General features: G+C 36.5%; 2 protein-coding genes and 2 pseudogenes across 2 annotated transcripts; 1 reads left to right on the forward strand and 3 right to left on the reverse strand.

Annotated features, from left to right (window-relative positions):
- Positions 1–752: 752 nt before the first annotated feature.
- Positions 753–2,111, reverse strand: LOC119611735 (dysbindin protein homolog). Its single transcript, XM_037967414.1, is given in 7 exon segments — positions 753–1,017; positions 1,156–1,189; positions 1,191–1,318; positions 1,419–1,482; positions 1,484–1,564; positions 1,566–1,847; positions 1,910–2,111. Coding segments are annotated over 7 exon segments (792 nt in total). The 5' UTR covers positions 2,015–2,111; the 3' UTR covers positions 753–919.
- Positions 2,112–3,235: 1,124 nt separating this feature from the next.
- On the forward strand, positions 3,236–4,278 carry LOC119611741 (annotated as a pseudogene).
- On the reverse strand, positions 4,219–4,729 carry LOC119611742 (coiled-coil-helix-coiled-coil-helix domain-containing protein 7-like). The gene is made up of 3 exons (XM_037967421.1): positions 4,611–4,729; positions 4,456–4,554; positions 4,219–4,402 (listed from the first exon to the last, which is right to left on the reverse strand). Exons 1-3 carry the CDS (start codon positions 4,653–4,655, stop codon positions 4,241–4,243), a joined length of 306 nt encoding a protein of 101 aa, XP_037823349.1. The 5' UTR covers positions 4,656–4,729; the 3' UTR covers positions 4,219–4,240.
- A 3,008-nt stretch (positions 4,730–7,737) lies between these two features.
- On the reverse strand, positions 7,738–13,157 carry LOC119611734 (annotated as a pseudogene).
- Between the last annotated feature and the right edge of the window lie 4,518 nt (positions 13,158–17,675).

Raw genomic sequence — 17,675 nt, forward strand, 5'->3', positions numbered from 1 at the left:
ACATTTTCATACTTTTTTTATATTTTTAAGTATTATTAAAATTTATTTTATGATTTGAACTTAGATTCTAACTCATTTATTAATTTTTTTATTTACTTATTAATTTTTAGTTTAAAATTAAGTATTTTAACGGTTAACAATAGCACACTGTGCCACCATTTTTTTAATTTCATATGGCAGCATTGCCTTTTTTACATGAATGCTTTTCAGGCCTGATTTGTCAAGTTCAATTTGTGCGGGAAGAAAATAAACTTTTGTTTTGCATTTCTTTTTATATTTTAAACCATAAATTTACTATGAAATCGTTTAAAATGATCAGCTTTATTTTCTGGTAATAAGTATTAAAACATTCAAAACTGGCTATACAATTTACAATGTTCCAATAAGCAGAATTTAACATGTCCGGACAACTGCTGTCTTCAAGGTAAACTTTTTGGAATAATATTAAATTCTTTAGGTTAAGATTATGTCCAGTCAGTTCCTTTATAATACTAGCAATTATGTTAAAATTAAGTTTTGGTACAAGGGAATGTTAGGTTTTAACAGGACTGCTGCCTATCGAACATTTGAACCAGCATTTATTGGGTTTGATCCCTCTGTGAAGCAAGGGAAATAGATATACATACATACATATGTACATACATCATATACATACATCAAATATATATAGATAGATAGATTGAAATGACAAGTCCTTTTTTTCAATTTATAAACAAACTGGTCTGCTATTTAATTAAACAACGTTTCTTTAATAGTTTTACAAATACTTTATTATAAAACACAATACTTTTTATCTAAAAACTTTGTATATATTATTGCACTACTAAATATGTTTGTATAAGATTATGTATATAGGTTTCTTAGGCACTTTATGAATATTGCTTAATTTTAAATTGACTTAATATAACCGTGTTGCATATTAACCGTTCAAAAATTCTTCCAAAGCATCTTTGGTTTCGGTATCATCTAAAACCACCTCTTCTAAGGAAACCTCTTGTGTTAAATTGGTTTGAATTTCTTTAAAAAGAAAATATATTAAATTTATTTTATCCGCAAACAAGTAAAATATTAGTGAGTTTTAAGAAAACTGTCTAATATTCGACGGTTTACGGAAAAAGTTTCCGAAAACTTTATGTTTCTTTAAAGTTTACTTACTTGGTATATGACCCTTTTGTTTAAATTCCTCCAAGGTCATGGCGAAAAGCATCATCGAATACAGCTTGACGTTCTTTTTGAATTTTCCTTAAATTGCCCTCATAATCCTTAATACGTTGTTGATGTTCGGCAGCAACTTTTTGTCTAAACAGCTCCAAATCCTCTAAAGGGAATAAAAAGAAATTAAAAGAAAAAAATGTTAAATATTTTCCATAAAAGTTCCAATACTTTGTAAAGACAATGTTTTTCACAATCAAGCTTACCCATTTTCTTTTGTTTATATTTCGATATTTCACATTGTTTTTCCAATATATACTCCTGTAATTCAGCATTCTTCACACAAATCTTCCAATTTCTCCAATTCCTTATCCACTATATGACTAAGATTATTAACTTCATTCAATGTCTCCTGACAAGGTTTTTAATTTGGCCACAAGTGAGGGAATACCCGCTAGACAGTGTATTAGATCGGTCATCACTACATGATGATTTGTCATACTTTTTTCGATAGTCTGTATTTGTTTGGCCACTTCTTGAGCTTTTTTGGCATTATCCATATTATTTTGATGAATAATTTTCCAATCATCTTCATATTTGGCCAATAAATTACAGCCGGCAGCAACATTAACATCCGAAGGTACACCCAAGTCTAAAGTAGAAGCTGCTAAAGAACTGCGACTACTACTCAAGCTCTAAAAAGATGAAATTTTCATCTAATTAAAGCAATTTTGCTAAATATTGTTTGAGACTTTACCTCTGGTGTTGTGACACGTTGACGATATTGCTGCTGCAAGTTTTCGGTTATTATTGAGGCCTCTTGCAAAGCATTATTGAATTTTTTCTTTAAGCTACTTAACATGGTGGTTTAAAATTTTGTTTATTTTTATTTAGTTTAGCTTAATTGTTATTAATTTATGTTGTTAATCGGAAAAAGCAACTAGTTAGATTAGTAAACACTATCAGCTGTTGGGATAAAAAAAATGTCAACAAGTTATCACTTTTTGACACTTGCTTTAGTTAGATTTTCTTTAGGTTGTAACGCACGTATAATACGTGTTCAATACGTCAAGGACTGAATTAGTCTGGACTATAGACTGACAATAATCTGGACTATAGATTGACTATAGTCTTGATCTGTATTACAGACTGACTTAGACTATATTAATGACTATATCTCTACTATAGACTTACGTAGTTGAGAATCGACTGAATATAGTCTGGACTTAGACTGACTGTAGTCTGGACTATAGACTGACTATAGACGGACTATAGTCTGGACTATAGACTGACTATAGTCCTGGACTATGACTGACTATAGACAGAAACTGACTATACGTGACTATAGTCTGAATATAGTCTGGACTATAGTCTACACTATAGGCTGTCTAAGAAGACTATAGGACAATCCTATAATGACTATAGTCTGGATATTAGACTGACTATAGTCTGACTATAAATGACTATAGACGACTAAGTAGATAGATGACTATAGTCGGACTATAGGACTGACTATAGTCTGACTATAGACTGACTATAGTCTGGACTATAGTGACTGTAGAATATGGACTATAGACTGATATAGTCTGGACTATAGACTGAGCTATATAGTCTAGTCCTATAGACTGGACTATAGTCTGGACTATAGACTGACTATAGTCTGGACTATAGACTGACTATAGTCTGGACTATAGACTGACTATAGTCTGGACTATAGACTGACTATAGTCTGGACTATAGACTGACTATAGTCTGGACTATAGACTGATATAGTCTGGACTATAGACTGACTATAATCTGACTATAGACTGACTATAGACTGACTGTAGTCAGGACTATAGACTGACTATAGTCTGGACTATAGACTGACTATAGTCTGGACTATAGACTGACTATAGTCTGGACTATAGACTGACTATAGTCTGGACTATAGACTGACTATAGTCTGGACTACAGACTGACTATAGTCTTGAGTATAGACAGACTATAATCTGGAATATAAACATAAGTCTGGAATACGAACTCGGTACTATTTCATTGAACTTATTGGAATATTCTTATTTTTTAAATAAACACTGATTCACCCTGTAATCTCTTTTAAAATCAGCTGTGTTCCCCAAACCAAATAACCAACTCGGCTAAATTTTAATATTAGTTATTAAATAAGTTATTAATTAAACTCGAAATTATTTAAACTAAAATTATTATGTTAAATTTATATACAAAATGTTTACGAAAGCAACCAATACGCCTAGTGCAAGGCGCTTTAAGAAATCTAAGTGATGAGACCAATGGCCGTCGTGAGTCGCAAGTACAAAAACGTATACGTGAGGAATTGGAGCGTGATAAACTGGCTTTGAAATGGCGCAAAACTAATGAAGAGGCTGGAGATGTTGATACTAAGCTAAAGTTGTTTGCCAATCAAGAACAAACATCCGACTACATAATAATGATGCAAAAACCCATAATCTTAATCCCAAGGAATGGCTAGCCATGTTGGAGAAGAAAAAGGAAAAGAAAGAGCGACATATGCAGCAATTTATGCCCGAGAGACATGAGATATTGGGACCCGATTTAGCCACTGCACATTTTATACTGCATCGTGGTGGCGCTGTTAAATTTCTCAATAGTCAAAATTGGATGAAAGCAGATGAGAATGGAGAATTTAAACTACCAAGCACCTATCATGCTCAATTCAAAGTGGAGGCTGTACGTTGTGACAATATGACTTTGTACTATGAGGGTTTGGAAAATATACGTTGGCTGCAGGAATTGAAATTTCTATCATTTCATAATGTTAAAACTTTCGATGATTGGTGTTTGGATAGAGTTTCTGGCTCGCAATGTCATAAATTGGAAATTCTGGATATATCGGGTACCCAGTGCACTGCTCGTGGTTTATCCTGTCTCTATCGTTTAACTAATTTAAAACTTTTGGTAGTAGATGATCCCAAAGAGTCTTTGGAATATGAATTAACTTGTTCTATGTTGGAAGAGGCTTTGCCTAAACTAAAAATTGTTAATGCCGGCTCATTGCATGAAAAATAATTCTGCAGTTCTTTCAAATTTAAGTTTCTGTACAAAAATGTTATTTATTTACAATAAATCTAAAATGACTATCATAAATCTTATCACTTCTAATTAGCTTTAGGTTTAGTTTCATATACTCCGCCTTAATAGCTTCTCTTTCCTCTACGGGCGGCAAATAGGGCGCTATACCTTTAGCTCTACGATCGGAACGTATTTTGTGCTGAAAAATTTTTTATATTAAGTATGATTTTAAGATCTATAATGCATACATACCCAGAAATCTTTGCAATTTTTATAGTTGGCAAAATACACCTCACAGGCTTCTCTATCATAATTGTTTTTACTCAAACACTTGTAGGATAGCTCTTGCTCCTAGAATGTTTTAAAGTTGAGAAAATCATTTTTTTTTTGCTCTAATAGTTACTTACTTTTAAACAAGGATTATCTCTTTCGGCATTTGGATTACGAGGCATTATTTATAGTTATATTGTTCGAAAAAAAATTTCTTATATAAAATCTTAAAATTTATTCCAAAAATGTTTTGTTTATTGTTGTTATTTTTGTAAATAACAACAGCTAAGTGTTTTCATTTTCAAACTTGGCAGCATTTTCCACAACAGCTGTATGGAATGGAACAAACAGCTGGGCAAAGTAAAGGTGAAATGAATTAATTAAAGAAATATAACGGTTTTTTACCGATTAAACTATGAACTATTCTTTGATTATAGTCTAAGTCTTAAACTATGAGTCCTGGTCCTATAGAGTCTATAATCTTGACTAGAGGTATAGTCTTGACTATAGTCTAGTCTACAATTCTTGGCTATATTCTAGTCTATAAACTAGTCTTAGTCTGGATTATAGTCTAGTCTATAGTCTGGACTATAGTCTAGTCTATAGTCTGGACATAGTCTTAGTCCTATAGTCTGACTAATAGTCTAGTCCTATAGTCGGGACTAATAGTCTAAGTCTATAGTCTGGACTATAGTCTAGTCTATATTCTGGACTATAGTCCGTCGATAGTCTGAACTATAGTATAGTCTTATAGTCTGCACTATAGTTATAGTCTATAGTCTAGACTATATTATAGTCCATAGTCTGCACTATAGTAAGAGTCTAATAGTCCTGGACTATAGTCTAGCCTATAGTCTGGACTATAGTCTGGACTATAGTCTAGTCTATAGTGTGGACTATAGTCTAGCCTATAGTCTAGCCTATAGTCTGGACTATAGTCTAGCCTATAGTCTGGACTATAGTCTAGTCTATAGTTTGGACTATAGTCTAGTCTATAGTCTGGACTATAGTCTAGTCTATAGTCTAGTCTATAGTCTGGACTATAGTCTAGTCTATATTCTGGACTATAGTCCGTCTATAGTCTGAACAATAGTATAGTCTATAGTCTGCACTATAGTATAGTCTATAGTCTAGTCTAGACTATATTATAGTCTATAGTCTGGACTATAGTCTAGCCTATAGTCTGGACTATAGTCTAGCCTATAGTCTGGACTATAGTCTAGCCTATAGTCTGGACTATAGTCTAGCCTATAGTCTGGACTATAGTCTAGCCTATAGTCTGGACAATAGTCTAGCCTATAGTCTGGACTATAGTCTGGACTATAGTATAGTCTATAGTCTGGACTATAGTCTAGTCTATAGTCCGGACTATAGTCTAGTCTATAGTCTGGACTATAGTATAGTCTGGACTATTGTCTAGTCTATAGTCTGGACTATAGTCCAGTCAATATTCTAGTCTGGACTTCAGTCTGATCTATAGTGTGGACTATAGTCTAGTCTATTGTATGGACTATAGTCTTGTCTATAGTCTGGACTATAGTCGAGTCTATAGCCGATACTATAGTCTAGACAATAGTATATTATAGTCCATAGTCTGCACTATAGTATAGTCTATAGTCTGGACTATAGTCTAGCCTATAGTCTGGACTATAGTCTGGACTATAGTCTAGTCTATAGTGTGGACTATAGTCTAGCCTATAGTCTAGCCTATAGTCTGGACTATAGTCTAGTCTATAGTTTGGACTATAGTCTAGTCTATAGTCTGGACTATAGTCTAGTCTATAGTCTAGTCTATAGTCTGGACTATAGTCTAGTCTATATTCTGGACTATAGTCCGTCTATAGTCTGAACAATAGTATAGTCTATAGTCTGCACTATAGTATAGTCTATAGTCTAGTCTAGACTATATTATAGTCTATAGTCTGCACTGTAGTATAGTCTATAGTCTGGACTATAGTCTAGTCTATAGTCTGGACTATAGTCTAGTCTATAGTCTGGACTATAGTCTAGTCTATAGTCTGGACTATAGTCTAGTCTATAGTCTGGACTATAGTCTAGTCTATAGTCTGGACTATAGTCTAGTCTATAGTCTGGACTATAGTCTGTCTATAGTCTGGACAATAGTATAGTCTATAGTCTGCACTATAGTATAGTCTATAGTCTGGACTATAGTCTAGCCTATAGTCTGGACTATAGTCTAGCCTATAGTCTGGACTATAGTCTAGCCTATAGTCTGGACTATAGTCTAGCCTATAGTCTGGACTATAGTCTAGCCTATAGTCTGGACTATAGTCTAGCCTATAGTCTGGACTATAGTCTAGCCTATAGTCTGGACAATAGTCTAGCCTATAGTCTGGACTATAGTCTGGACTATAGTATAGTCTATAGTCTGGACTATAGTCTAGTCTATAGTCTGGACTATAGTCTAGTCAATAGTCTGGACTATAGTCTAGTCTATAGTCTGGACTATAGTCGAGTCTATAGTCTGGACTATAGTCTAGTCTATAGTCTGGACTATAGTCTAGTCTATAGTCTGGACTATAGTGAAGTCTATAGTCTGGACTATAGACTAGACTATAGTCCAGACTATAGTGAAGTCTATAGTCTGGACTATAGTATAGTGTATAGTCTGGACTATAGTCTAGTCTACAGTCTGGACTATAGTATGGTCTATAGGCTGGACTATAGTATATAGTCTGGACTATAGTCTAGTCTTTAGTCTGGACTATAGGCTATTCTATAGTCTGGACTATAGTCTAGTCTATAGTCTGGACTATAGTCTAGTCTATAGTCTGGACTATAGTCTAGTCTATAGTCTGGACTATAGTCTAGACTATAGTCTGGACTATAGTCTAATATATAGTCTGGACTATATTCTAGTCTATAGCCATGGCTATATTCTTGTCCATAATCTTGACTGTAGTCTTCGCAATAGTATACTTTAAGTCTCTTAACTTTTGAGTTAAGAGGCTTCTCCTCATTATGATTCGTTCTTTGACTCTCTCCTCATAATTACTGTCATTTCAAGTATTAGTGTAACCTTTGACCTCTTATTATTATCTAAAAGAAGACTCCATTTTTTAAGTTTTTATCCAAAACTATATATTTATGTATTTTTTACATGTTTTCATATTTTTTTGTTGTTTTATTTTTTTTTAGGAATAACTTACGATATTTTGTAAAAATATTAAAGAATAAACATAACTTAAGAAAAGAAAACAAAAAGAAAAAAACTAAAATTAAGAAAATTTTGTGGAAAATAAAGAAGAAAAAAGGAAATTAGACATTTTGATTTAATTTAATAAGTATGTACTAATATAAAAATATAAAGAGTTTATATAGTATTGTGTAAATGTTTATAAGCTTTAAACTAAGCTTTCAATAACAATGATGTTGTTATAAAAAATCTGATATAATGACGGTTAATATTTAATGTTTTGCGATTTAAATTTAACACACCCCTATAAGGACACGACTTATTTACTATGTAAGTATAATAAAAAAAATTAACAAAAAACGTTGTGGCAATTTAATTAATCTTTTAGATGTTTTTGTTTAAGAGATTAAAAGTCTATTACACGCATAGAAGAAACGAAACTGTTTAGAATTTCAAATTAAAACCGGGTCCCATGGCTAATTGTCTTTGATCGATACCAGCATTTAGGACAAAGCCGGTATTAGCAGAAGTTTTCTTATTTCCGGTTATAATTCCAGATATAATTTTACCGCCACTACCGGTACCAGCCAGATCATCTTTACCCAATTGTTTAAATTGGGAACCTCCGGAAGGTGGTTTCGGTGAGGAGGCCAGAGCTTTGCGTGCACCCAATTCACTTTTAGCTGGCCAGGTGGGAAACATGGATGGATCAATAGGTACTGGCAGTTCTTTGAAATATTGATGTTTTTAATGCGGTATCGGCGGACAATCTTTGTTTGGGATCATAGGTTAAAAGACCCTGTAATAAGTCAATGCCGGCTTCGGAAGTTTTGTCGGCAAATGTTTTCTCAAACTGGACACGGGATAATCGGCAATTGCGAGTTTTGGCTAAGCATATTTTTGACCGCTGGTAGTTGATTGTAGCCAGGCCAAATTTTCTCGTTGGGAGTTCCCAGTTCCTATAAATGGAAAAAGAAGTCAAATGAAAATTAATATGTTTGAAGAATGTGATACTTGATACTTGAAGATGTGGATACTTGGGAGTTAATTAGAATTAGAAGTAAGTAAGTAAGTAAGTAAGTAAGTAAGTAAGTAAGTAAGTAAGTAAGTAAGTAAGTAAGTAAGTAAGTCAGTAATAAGTAAGTAAGTAAGTAAGTAAATAAGTAAGTACAGTCCGTAAGTACGTAAGTAAGTCCTAAGTAAGTAAGTACGTCAGTCCAGTCCGTCAGTACCGTCCGTCCGTCCGTCCGTCCGTCCGTCCGTCCGTCCGTCCGTCCGTCCGTCCGTACCGTCCGTCCGTCCGTCCGTCCGTCGTCCGTCCGTCCCGTCCGTCCGTTCCGTCCGTCCGTCCGTCCGTCCGTCCTCCGTCCGTCCGTCCGTACCGTCCGTCGTCCGTCCGTCAGTCCTCCGTCGTCCGTCCGTCCGTCCGTCCGTCCGTCCGTCCGTCCGTCCGTCCGTCCGTCCGTCCGTCCGTCCGTCCGTCCGTCCGTCCGTCCGTCCGTCCGTCCGTCCGTCCGTCCGTCCGTCCGTACCGTCCGTCCGTCCGTCCGTCCGTCCGTCCGTCCGTCCGTCCGTCCGTCCGTCCGTCCGTCCGTCCGTCCGTCCGTCCGTCCGTCCGTCCGTCCGTCCTCGTCGTCCGTCCGTCCGTCCGTCCTCGTCCGTCCGTCCGTCCGTCCGTCGTCCGTCCGTCCGTCCGTCCGTCCGTCCGTCCGTCTCCGTCCGTACCGTCCGTCCGTCCGTCCGTCCGTCCGTCCGTCCGTCCGTCCGTCGTCCGTCCGTCCGTCCGTCCTCCGTCCGTCCGTCCGTCCGTCCGTCCGTCCGTCCGTCCGTCCGTCCGTCCGTCGTCCTGTCCGTCCGTCCGTCCGTCCGTTCCGTCGTCCGTCGTCGTCGTAGTAAGTCGTCCGTCCGTAGGGGTTCCGCGTTCTCCCCCCTTTTCCTTCCAAAGTGGTTGGCAGCACGCCGAGGGCATGGCAGCTACTTTATGCATAAATATAACATGATAACAGCTCCCCTGAGCGTCAGATTAAGCGCTGTAGTAAGCTATCAGCCTAATCCCTATACATCATCAGTGAATGGATAGTCCGGCGGAAAATGTCTAATCGTGGGAACAAAATGTGTCCTAAATAGTCGCTTTACAATTTTCAATCACTTGATTTAAGAAGAGCTGAAAGAACTGATGGTATGACCCTGACTGATGTTCATGTTAGGATCGTAGAACATGAGGGACAGTTTTTAAGGGCTGTTCAAGGTCTATAGAATGACTCTTTTGTGGAAATTTGTGTCACTCCGAATTTTGGGAGGAAGACTTTGTATTCTGACGAGGAGCATGACATCACTGTGGCATCTACTCATTGACGGAAGTCAACGGCATTCCCTGTTATATAAAAGACGAATAGGAACCAAAGTAGGTATTCGGAAGAACGGCATAACGCCGTGGATGAGCCACCTAGTACCCGCCCTCCGCGAGATACGTCGTATGTTGTTCGATAGATAGATAGATAGATAGATAGATAGATAGATAGATAGATAGATAGATAGATAGATAGATAGATAGATAGATAGATAGATAGATAGATAGATAGATAGATAGATAGATAGATAGATAGATAGATAGATAGATAGATAGATAGATAAATAGATAGATAAATAGATAGATAGATAGATAGATAGATAGATAGATAGATAGATAGATAGATAGATAGATAGATAGATAGATAGATAGATAGATATTCAAAATTTACCTTAATATCCGATTTAATTCATCCACCTCGGATTTTCCTGGGAATATAGGAGCCATTTGTAGGAATTCTGCAAATATACAACCCACCGACCATATATCAATTGGTGTCGAATATTCGGGCGAACATAACAGCAACTCTGGAGCTCTGTACCACAACGTCACCACCAATGAGGTATATTTCTTTAATGGAGAACCATATTCACGCGCCAAACCAAAATCGCCCACTTTCAAAATGCCCTTGTGCGATAGCAAAAGATTAGAGGTCTTCAAATCTCTGTGCAAAATCCAATTGTCATGCAAATGACCCACTGCTCTGAGCAGCTGTTGCGTTAGACATTTAATTTCACCGGGGAAAAAGGATTGCTTTTTCGCCTTCATAGTTTCCATTAACGATTTCAAATCGTGTTCTACATAATCCATAACAATGAAAATTTTATCCATATTTGAACCGACTACTATTTCGCGCACCGTTACAATATTGGGATGTTGACCCTTGAGTAAAGTATTGATTTCACGCAGTGAGGTAATGGGAAAGCCTTCTTTTTCTTTTTCCATTTTGAGACGTTTAAGGGCGACAATTTCATTTGTACGTTTATCTTTGGCGCGATAAACAACACCATAAGTACCCTCCTCTATGCGATTAAGGCATTGGAACTCTTCTACCGAACGACAACCCTGTATACCGGGATAGTAATTGGGTAAGGGATTACCTTTGTCATCCATGGCGGGCAAATCTTCAGCATCTTCGTGATTTCTCTTATCCGCCTCTGAGGAGGACAATTTGTCTTTTGATTCCTTCTCCTCTTTGCGTGAATTGGCCTTCATATCACGTTCTTCACTGCGCGTACGTGAGTCTGAACGAGAACGTGAACGTGATTTCGATAGACTACGACTGCGGGAGGTACGTGAACGAGAACGTGATCTTGAGCTAGAATGAGAACGAGATCTTGATCTACTGCGTTCGGATGAACGAGATCTTGAACGTGATCTAGAGCTAGCCGTGAGAGAAGAATGTGATGAACGGGATCTGGAGCGTGATCTAGAACGGGCGGGTGTATGCGACCGTGTTCGCGATCTTGAACGGCTGGGTGACAGTGATATTGAATTGGATCTAGAAGAACGTTTATTATGTTTCTCCTCTTCCTCCTCGTTGTCTTCATCATCGGAATATTTGCTTTTGGCAGAATGTTTCTTCTTTTTCGCTTTTTTCTTCGATGATTTATTGGGAGATTTGGACAATTCTCCTATTGACAAAGGACTTTCGGGTAAGGAGACTTCACCATCACTATGATTCGCTCGTTTCTTCTTTTTCGATTTACTTTTTTTGTAATTACTGTGATCGCTATCGCTGCCAGAGTTACTAACGCTATCTTCTTCATCATCACGACTGTCATCGGAAGAGTCACTAGCATCTTCATCGTCTTCTTCATCTCGGTCAACATCTTCGTCATCATCTTCCTCACTGTCCTTGGACTTTTTAATACGTTTCCGTTTTGTTTTTTCCTCTTCGTCGCTCTTCTTACGTTTAATTTGAACATTTAAACCGGCGGTTACACTGGCCGCCACAGCGGTGGGACTTAAAGTATCCAAAGTACGATCTCTTCTCATTCACGGCGTGCTTCTAGTTCCTTGCGGGCAATTTCCCTTGCGTTTCTCCTTTTCTTGTTCGGCGGCCAGCAGTTTTGCTCTACGAGCTATAAGTTCTGGGTCCTCGGGAGAACGTCTCTTTTCTGCTGTTACAGGTAAATGGGCACCAACAGCTGCTGAATTTTTAGGCGGTATAATATCATCTAAGGCTGTTCGCTTCTCATGCTTTTCTTTATGGCGTTTATGTTTTTTGCGTTGCGAATGACGTAGATTTTCTTCGGCATCCGGACTGTCTACCACTTCTATTATAGCATCGCGCCCCTTTAAACGTCTAGCCTTGCGACGTTCTGCTTTGGAGTTACGTTCATGTTCTCGCTCCTCATATAAACGTTCATATGAATCATCTCTAGCAACACCCACCTCTTCTGCACTATCATCTTTAACATATTTATGACGTTTGCTTAAAAGTCTTGAACGTAAGTCTTGTTCTAGACTTTCAGGATCTTTGGCTTGATCGTATGAGCCATATTTACGTTTCTCCATATCATGATCATGATATTTTTGAGCTCCACCACGAGAAACTTCATAGGCTTGATTGTGTTGCTGCTGGTGATGACGTTGGCCATGATAATCGGTGGGTGGTGGATGATGGTAGTCTTGTTGTCTCCGGTGTTCATAGTAATCTTGACGTTGACGATGTTGCATTTGTATTTGGGCATGATGATGATGATGCTGCTGCTGTTGCTGATGATGATGATGATGTTGGTATTGATGTTCCTGATGACTATGGTAACTGCCATGATAAATATTACCACTGCCACGCGAACCCGTAGCAGCATCATCATAATGTTTATGATAACGCTTTTCCTCCTCCAGCCATATAATCCTCCCGATCGTAGCCACTCTTCTGCAGCTGATAACGTTCCTCACCATTGCCTCGTCTTATTTCTTTACGCTCCACATCGTTTCTACGTTCAACTTGTCGGCTATCTCGATGATAATCCTTTTCTTTATCACGTCCACCTCCTGCATCGGCGTAACGTTCCTTGTGTCTACGTTCTTTGGAATGTTTTTATCCTTCGATTTTTCCTTACGTCTAGAACTACTCGAATCGCGAGATACATGAGCCTGTGGTGGTTTAATATCCAATGAATCTGTATCCTCTTCGCCACTATAAAGAAAAATGCAAATATTTTTTTGTTGTTTTTTGAGGGGTTTTGTTTAAAAAAAAAAGAGAAATACATAAGTTATGTAAAGAAAAAAGAGAAACAATTTAGTATGTATTATCAAAAAACCACTCTTTCTTTATACACATCTCCTTCTCTTCTTCCTTAGCTCCCACTGAACGCCTCTTTTATGATTTCAATTTAATTACAGCCCTTTGCTTTCCTTTTTTTTGGGAAGTTGTAATCTTGCCAGTTAAACTTGGAGTTTAGCAAACAATTGGTTGCTGGGTAAGCGTGTGTTTAAGTGTGTTTACCCTTGTTGTCCCTGATCTGAGCGTTACAATGGCCAATAGTTTTTTTTTTTTGATTAGTTTGTAAAAATGTTCTAGTAGTAGTTTTTTTATATATGAAATAATTTGTTTTGTCTTTGTTTTATTTACCCATGATTTATTGTTTTTCTTTACTTTTTTCAACGTAGAAGTTTGCATGCATTTTTGCTTGGAATTGTATTAATCTACATAGAAAATAAAGAGAGAAAAAATAGAAATGACTTATTAATATTCTTTAGTTACAATATTCCAACTTTAACAAAATCTACATAAATATAATCGAAAGTTCGAGGTGCCAGCAGTTCGTTTATAACATAAATAGTTCCCCAAAGGCGGTTATGGATATCATATGTGGGTGTAATGATACTCTCTGTTGTAGCTACAAGAGGCTACTATTAAAGTGTTATTTAATCTCATCCCTGATAGGTTAAGTTATATGAAATAACAAGAAGCATATGCGAGCTTACATAGAGCATATTAATCTGTGTTGCTGAAGAAAGCAAAATGGTGAAATAAATGGAACTAGAACTAAACTAAAAATTAACTAGAACTATAGCTAAATTAGACGTGACCTAGAACTGAAGCAGAACTGAACTAGAACTGAACTAGGACTGAACTAGAACTGAACTAGAACTGAGCTAGAACTGAAATAGACTAAACTAGAACAGAACTATAACTAAACTAGAACTAAACTAGAACTGATTTAGACCTGAACTAGAAACTGAACCAGAACTAGAACTGAAGTAGAAACTGAAGTAGAACTGAACTAGAACTGAACTAAAACTGAACTAAACTGAACTAGAACTGAACTAGAACTGAATTAGAACTGAATTAGAAACTGAACTAGAACTGAAGTAGAACTGAACTGGAACTGAACTAGAACTGAACTAGAACTGAATAAGAATTGAACTAGATCTGAACTAGAACGGAACTAAAACTGAACAAGAACGGAAGTAGAACTGAACTAAAACTGAACTTGAACTAGAACTGAACAAGAACTGAACTATAACTGAACTAGAACTGAACTTGAACTAGAACTGAACTAGAACTGAACTAGAACTGAACAAGAACTGAACTTGAACTGAACTTGAACTGAACTAGAACTGAACTAGAACTGAACTTGAACTGAACTAGAACTGAACAAGAACGGAACTAGAACTGAACTGAACTGGAACTGAACTGGAACTGAACTGGAACTGAACGGGAACTGAACTGGAACTGAACTGGAACTGAACTGGAACTGAACTAGAACTGAACTAGAACTAATCTAGAACTGAACTAGAACTAAACTAGAACTGATCTAGACTGAACTAAATCTGAAGTAGAACTGAACTCGAACTTAACTAGAGCTGAACTAGAACTTAACTAGAACTGAACTAGAACTGAACTTGAACTGAACTTGAACTGAACTTGAACTGAACTTGAACTAGAACTAGAACTGAAATAGAACTGAACTAGAAATAAACTAAAACTGAACTAGAACTGAACTAGAACAGAACTAGAACTGATCTAGAACTGAACTAGAACTGAACTAGAACTGATCTAGAACTGAACTAGAACTGAACTAGAACTGAACTAGAACTGAACTAGAACTAGAACTGAACTAGAACTGATCTAGAACTGAACTAGAACTGAACTAGAACTGTTCTAGAACTGAACTAGAACTGAACTATAACTGAACTAGAACTGAACTAGAACTGATCTAGAAACTGAACTAGAACTGATCTAGAACTGAACTAGAACTGAACTAGAACTGATCTAGAACTGAACTAGAAACTGAACTAGAACTGAACTTGAACTGAACTAGAACTGAACTAGAACTGAAATAGAACTGAACTAGAACTGAACTAGAAATAAACTAAACTGAACTAGAACTGAACTAGAACTGAACTAGAACTGATCTAGAACTGAACTAGAACTGAACTAGAACTGAACTAGAACTGAACTAGAACTGAACTAGAACTGAACTATAACTAAACTAGAACTAAACTAGAACTGATTTAGACCTGAACCTAGAACTGAACCAGAACTAGAACTGAAGTAGAACTGAAGTAGAACTGAACTAGAACTGAACTAAAACTGAACGTAAAACTGAACTAGAACTGAACTAGAACTGAATTAGAACTGAATTAGAACTTGAATTAGAACTGAACTAGAACTGAATGAGAACTGAACTAGAACTGACCTGGAACTGAACTAGAACTGTAATAAGAATTGAACTAGATCTGACTAGAACGGAACTAGAACTGAACAAGAACGGAAGTAGAACTGAACTAAAACTGAACTTGAACTAGAACTGAACAAGAACTGAACTATAACTGAACTAGAACTGAACTTGAACTAGAACTGAACTAGAACTGAACAGAACTGAACTTGAACTGACTTGAACTGAACTTGAACTGAACTAGAACTGAACTAGAACTGAACTTGAACTGAACTAGAACTGAACAAGAACGGAACTAGAACTGAACTGGAACTGAACTGGAACTGAACGGAACTGAACTGGAACTGAACTGGAACTGAACTAGAACTGAACTAGAACTAATCTAGAACTGAACTAGAACTAAACTAGAACTGATCTAGAACTGAACTAAATCTGAAGTAGAACTGAACTCGAACTTAACTAGAGCTGAACTAGAACTGAACTAGAACTTAACTAGAACTGAACTAGAACTGAACTTGAACTGAACTTGAACTGAACTGAACTGAACTAGAACTGAAACTGAAATAGAACTAAATGAAATAACTAAACTGAACTAGAACTGAACTAGAACAGACTAGAACTGATCTAGAACTGAACTAGAACTGAACTAGAACTGATCTAGAACTGAACTAGAACTGAACTAGAACTGAACTAGAACTAGAACTGAACTAGAACTGATCTAGAACTGAACTAGAATTGAACTAGAACTGATCTAGAACTGAACTAGAACTGAACTATAACTGAACTAGAACTGAACTAGAACTGATCTAGAACTGAACTAGAACTGATCTAGAACTGAACTAGAACTGAACTAGAACTGATCTAGAACTGAACTAGAACTGAACTAGAACTGAACTTGAACTGAACTAGAACTGAACTAGAACTGAAATAGAACTGAACTAGAACTGAACTAGAAATAAACTAAAACTGAACTAGAACTGAACTAGAACTGAACTAGAACTGATCTAGAACTGAACTAGAACTGAACTAGAACTGAACTAGAACTGAACTAGAACTGAACTAGAACTGAACTAGAACTGAACTAGAACTGAACTAGAACAGAACTAGAACTGCACTAGAACTGCACTAGAACTGAACTAGAACTGAACTGGAACTGAACTAGAACTGAACTAGAACTGAACTAGAACTGAACTAGAACTGAACTAGAACTGAACTAGAACTGAACTAGACTGAACTAGAACTGAACTAGAACTGATCTAGAACTTAACTAGAAATTAACTTGATTATAACTGAACTAGAACTGAATTGGAACTGAACTAAACTAGAACTGAACTAGAACTTAGGTGGAATTGAACTAGAATTGAATTGTAATTAAATATAACCATATTAACAGAACTAAACTAGAATGGGTCGCCATTCAAAATTTAGAAATTTATGTCACATGCTTTGATGATGGGTATATAAGATTCGGCTTTGCCAACATACAATCTTATATATACATACATGTATCCTATACATATGTGTTTGTGTTTATTAACACTTAATTTTCTCATATTTAAATTAAATTTTACTTCATACAATCACTTTTTTGTAGTATATATATTATTTTTACCTTGATCCACTTATCATAGGGTTCAACAAAAGTTGTTTAGTTGGTCGAGCATTTACCTTTTTTGAACAACAATGTATCCTTTAAAAAAAAATTAATAGAATACATAATATACAATTAAACAAAGGCATTGATAAACCACAACTGAACACTCACCTTGTATATGAAAAAATATGAAATTAATACTATGTGACGACCCAATAAAGGTGTTTTTAGATAGTTGTAGTAGTAATACAATTCCAAAGCAAAATACTCCACAAACAACTGCTTATAAACGAAGAAGAAGTAAACACAACATCATCAGGCTGAGAAGAGACGATAATTGCTTTTTTTTTTTCTTTTCTTGATATTAGGATTAAAGGAGAATTAGTTGTAAACAAATAGAGAAATTATAGAAAATGTTGGTACTTGTTGTTAACAAATCCAGAGATACTTTACAATTTTTCTTAT

Source organism: Lucilia sericata, unplaced genomic scaffold (assembly GCF_015586225.1).
Source record: "Lucilia sericata isolate MDLA Ls3-8-SP2 unplaced genomic scaffold, ASM1558622v1 Contig001521F_arrow, whole genome shotgun sequence".
Taxonomy (NCBI): Eukaryota; Metazoa; Arthropoda; class Insecta; order Diptera; family Calliphoridae; genus Lucilia; species Lucilia sericata.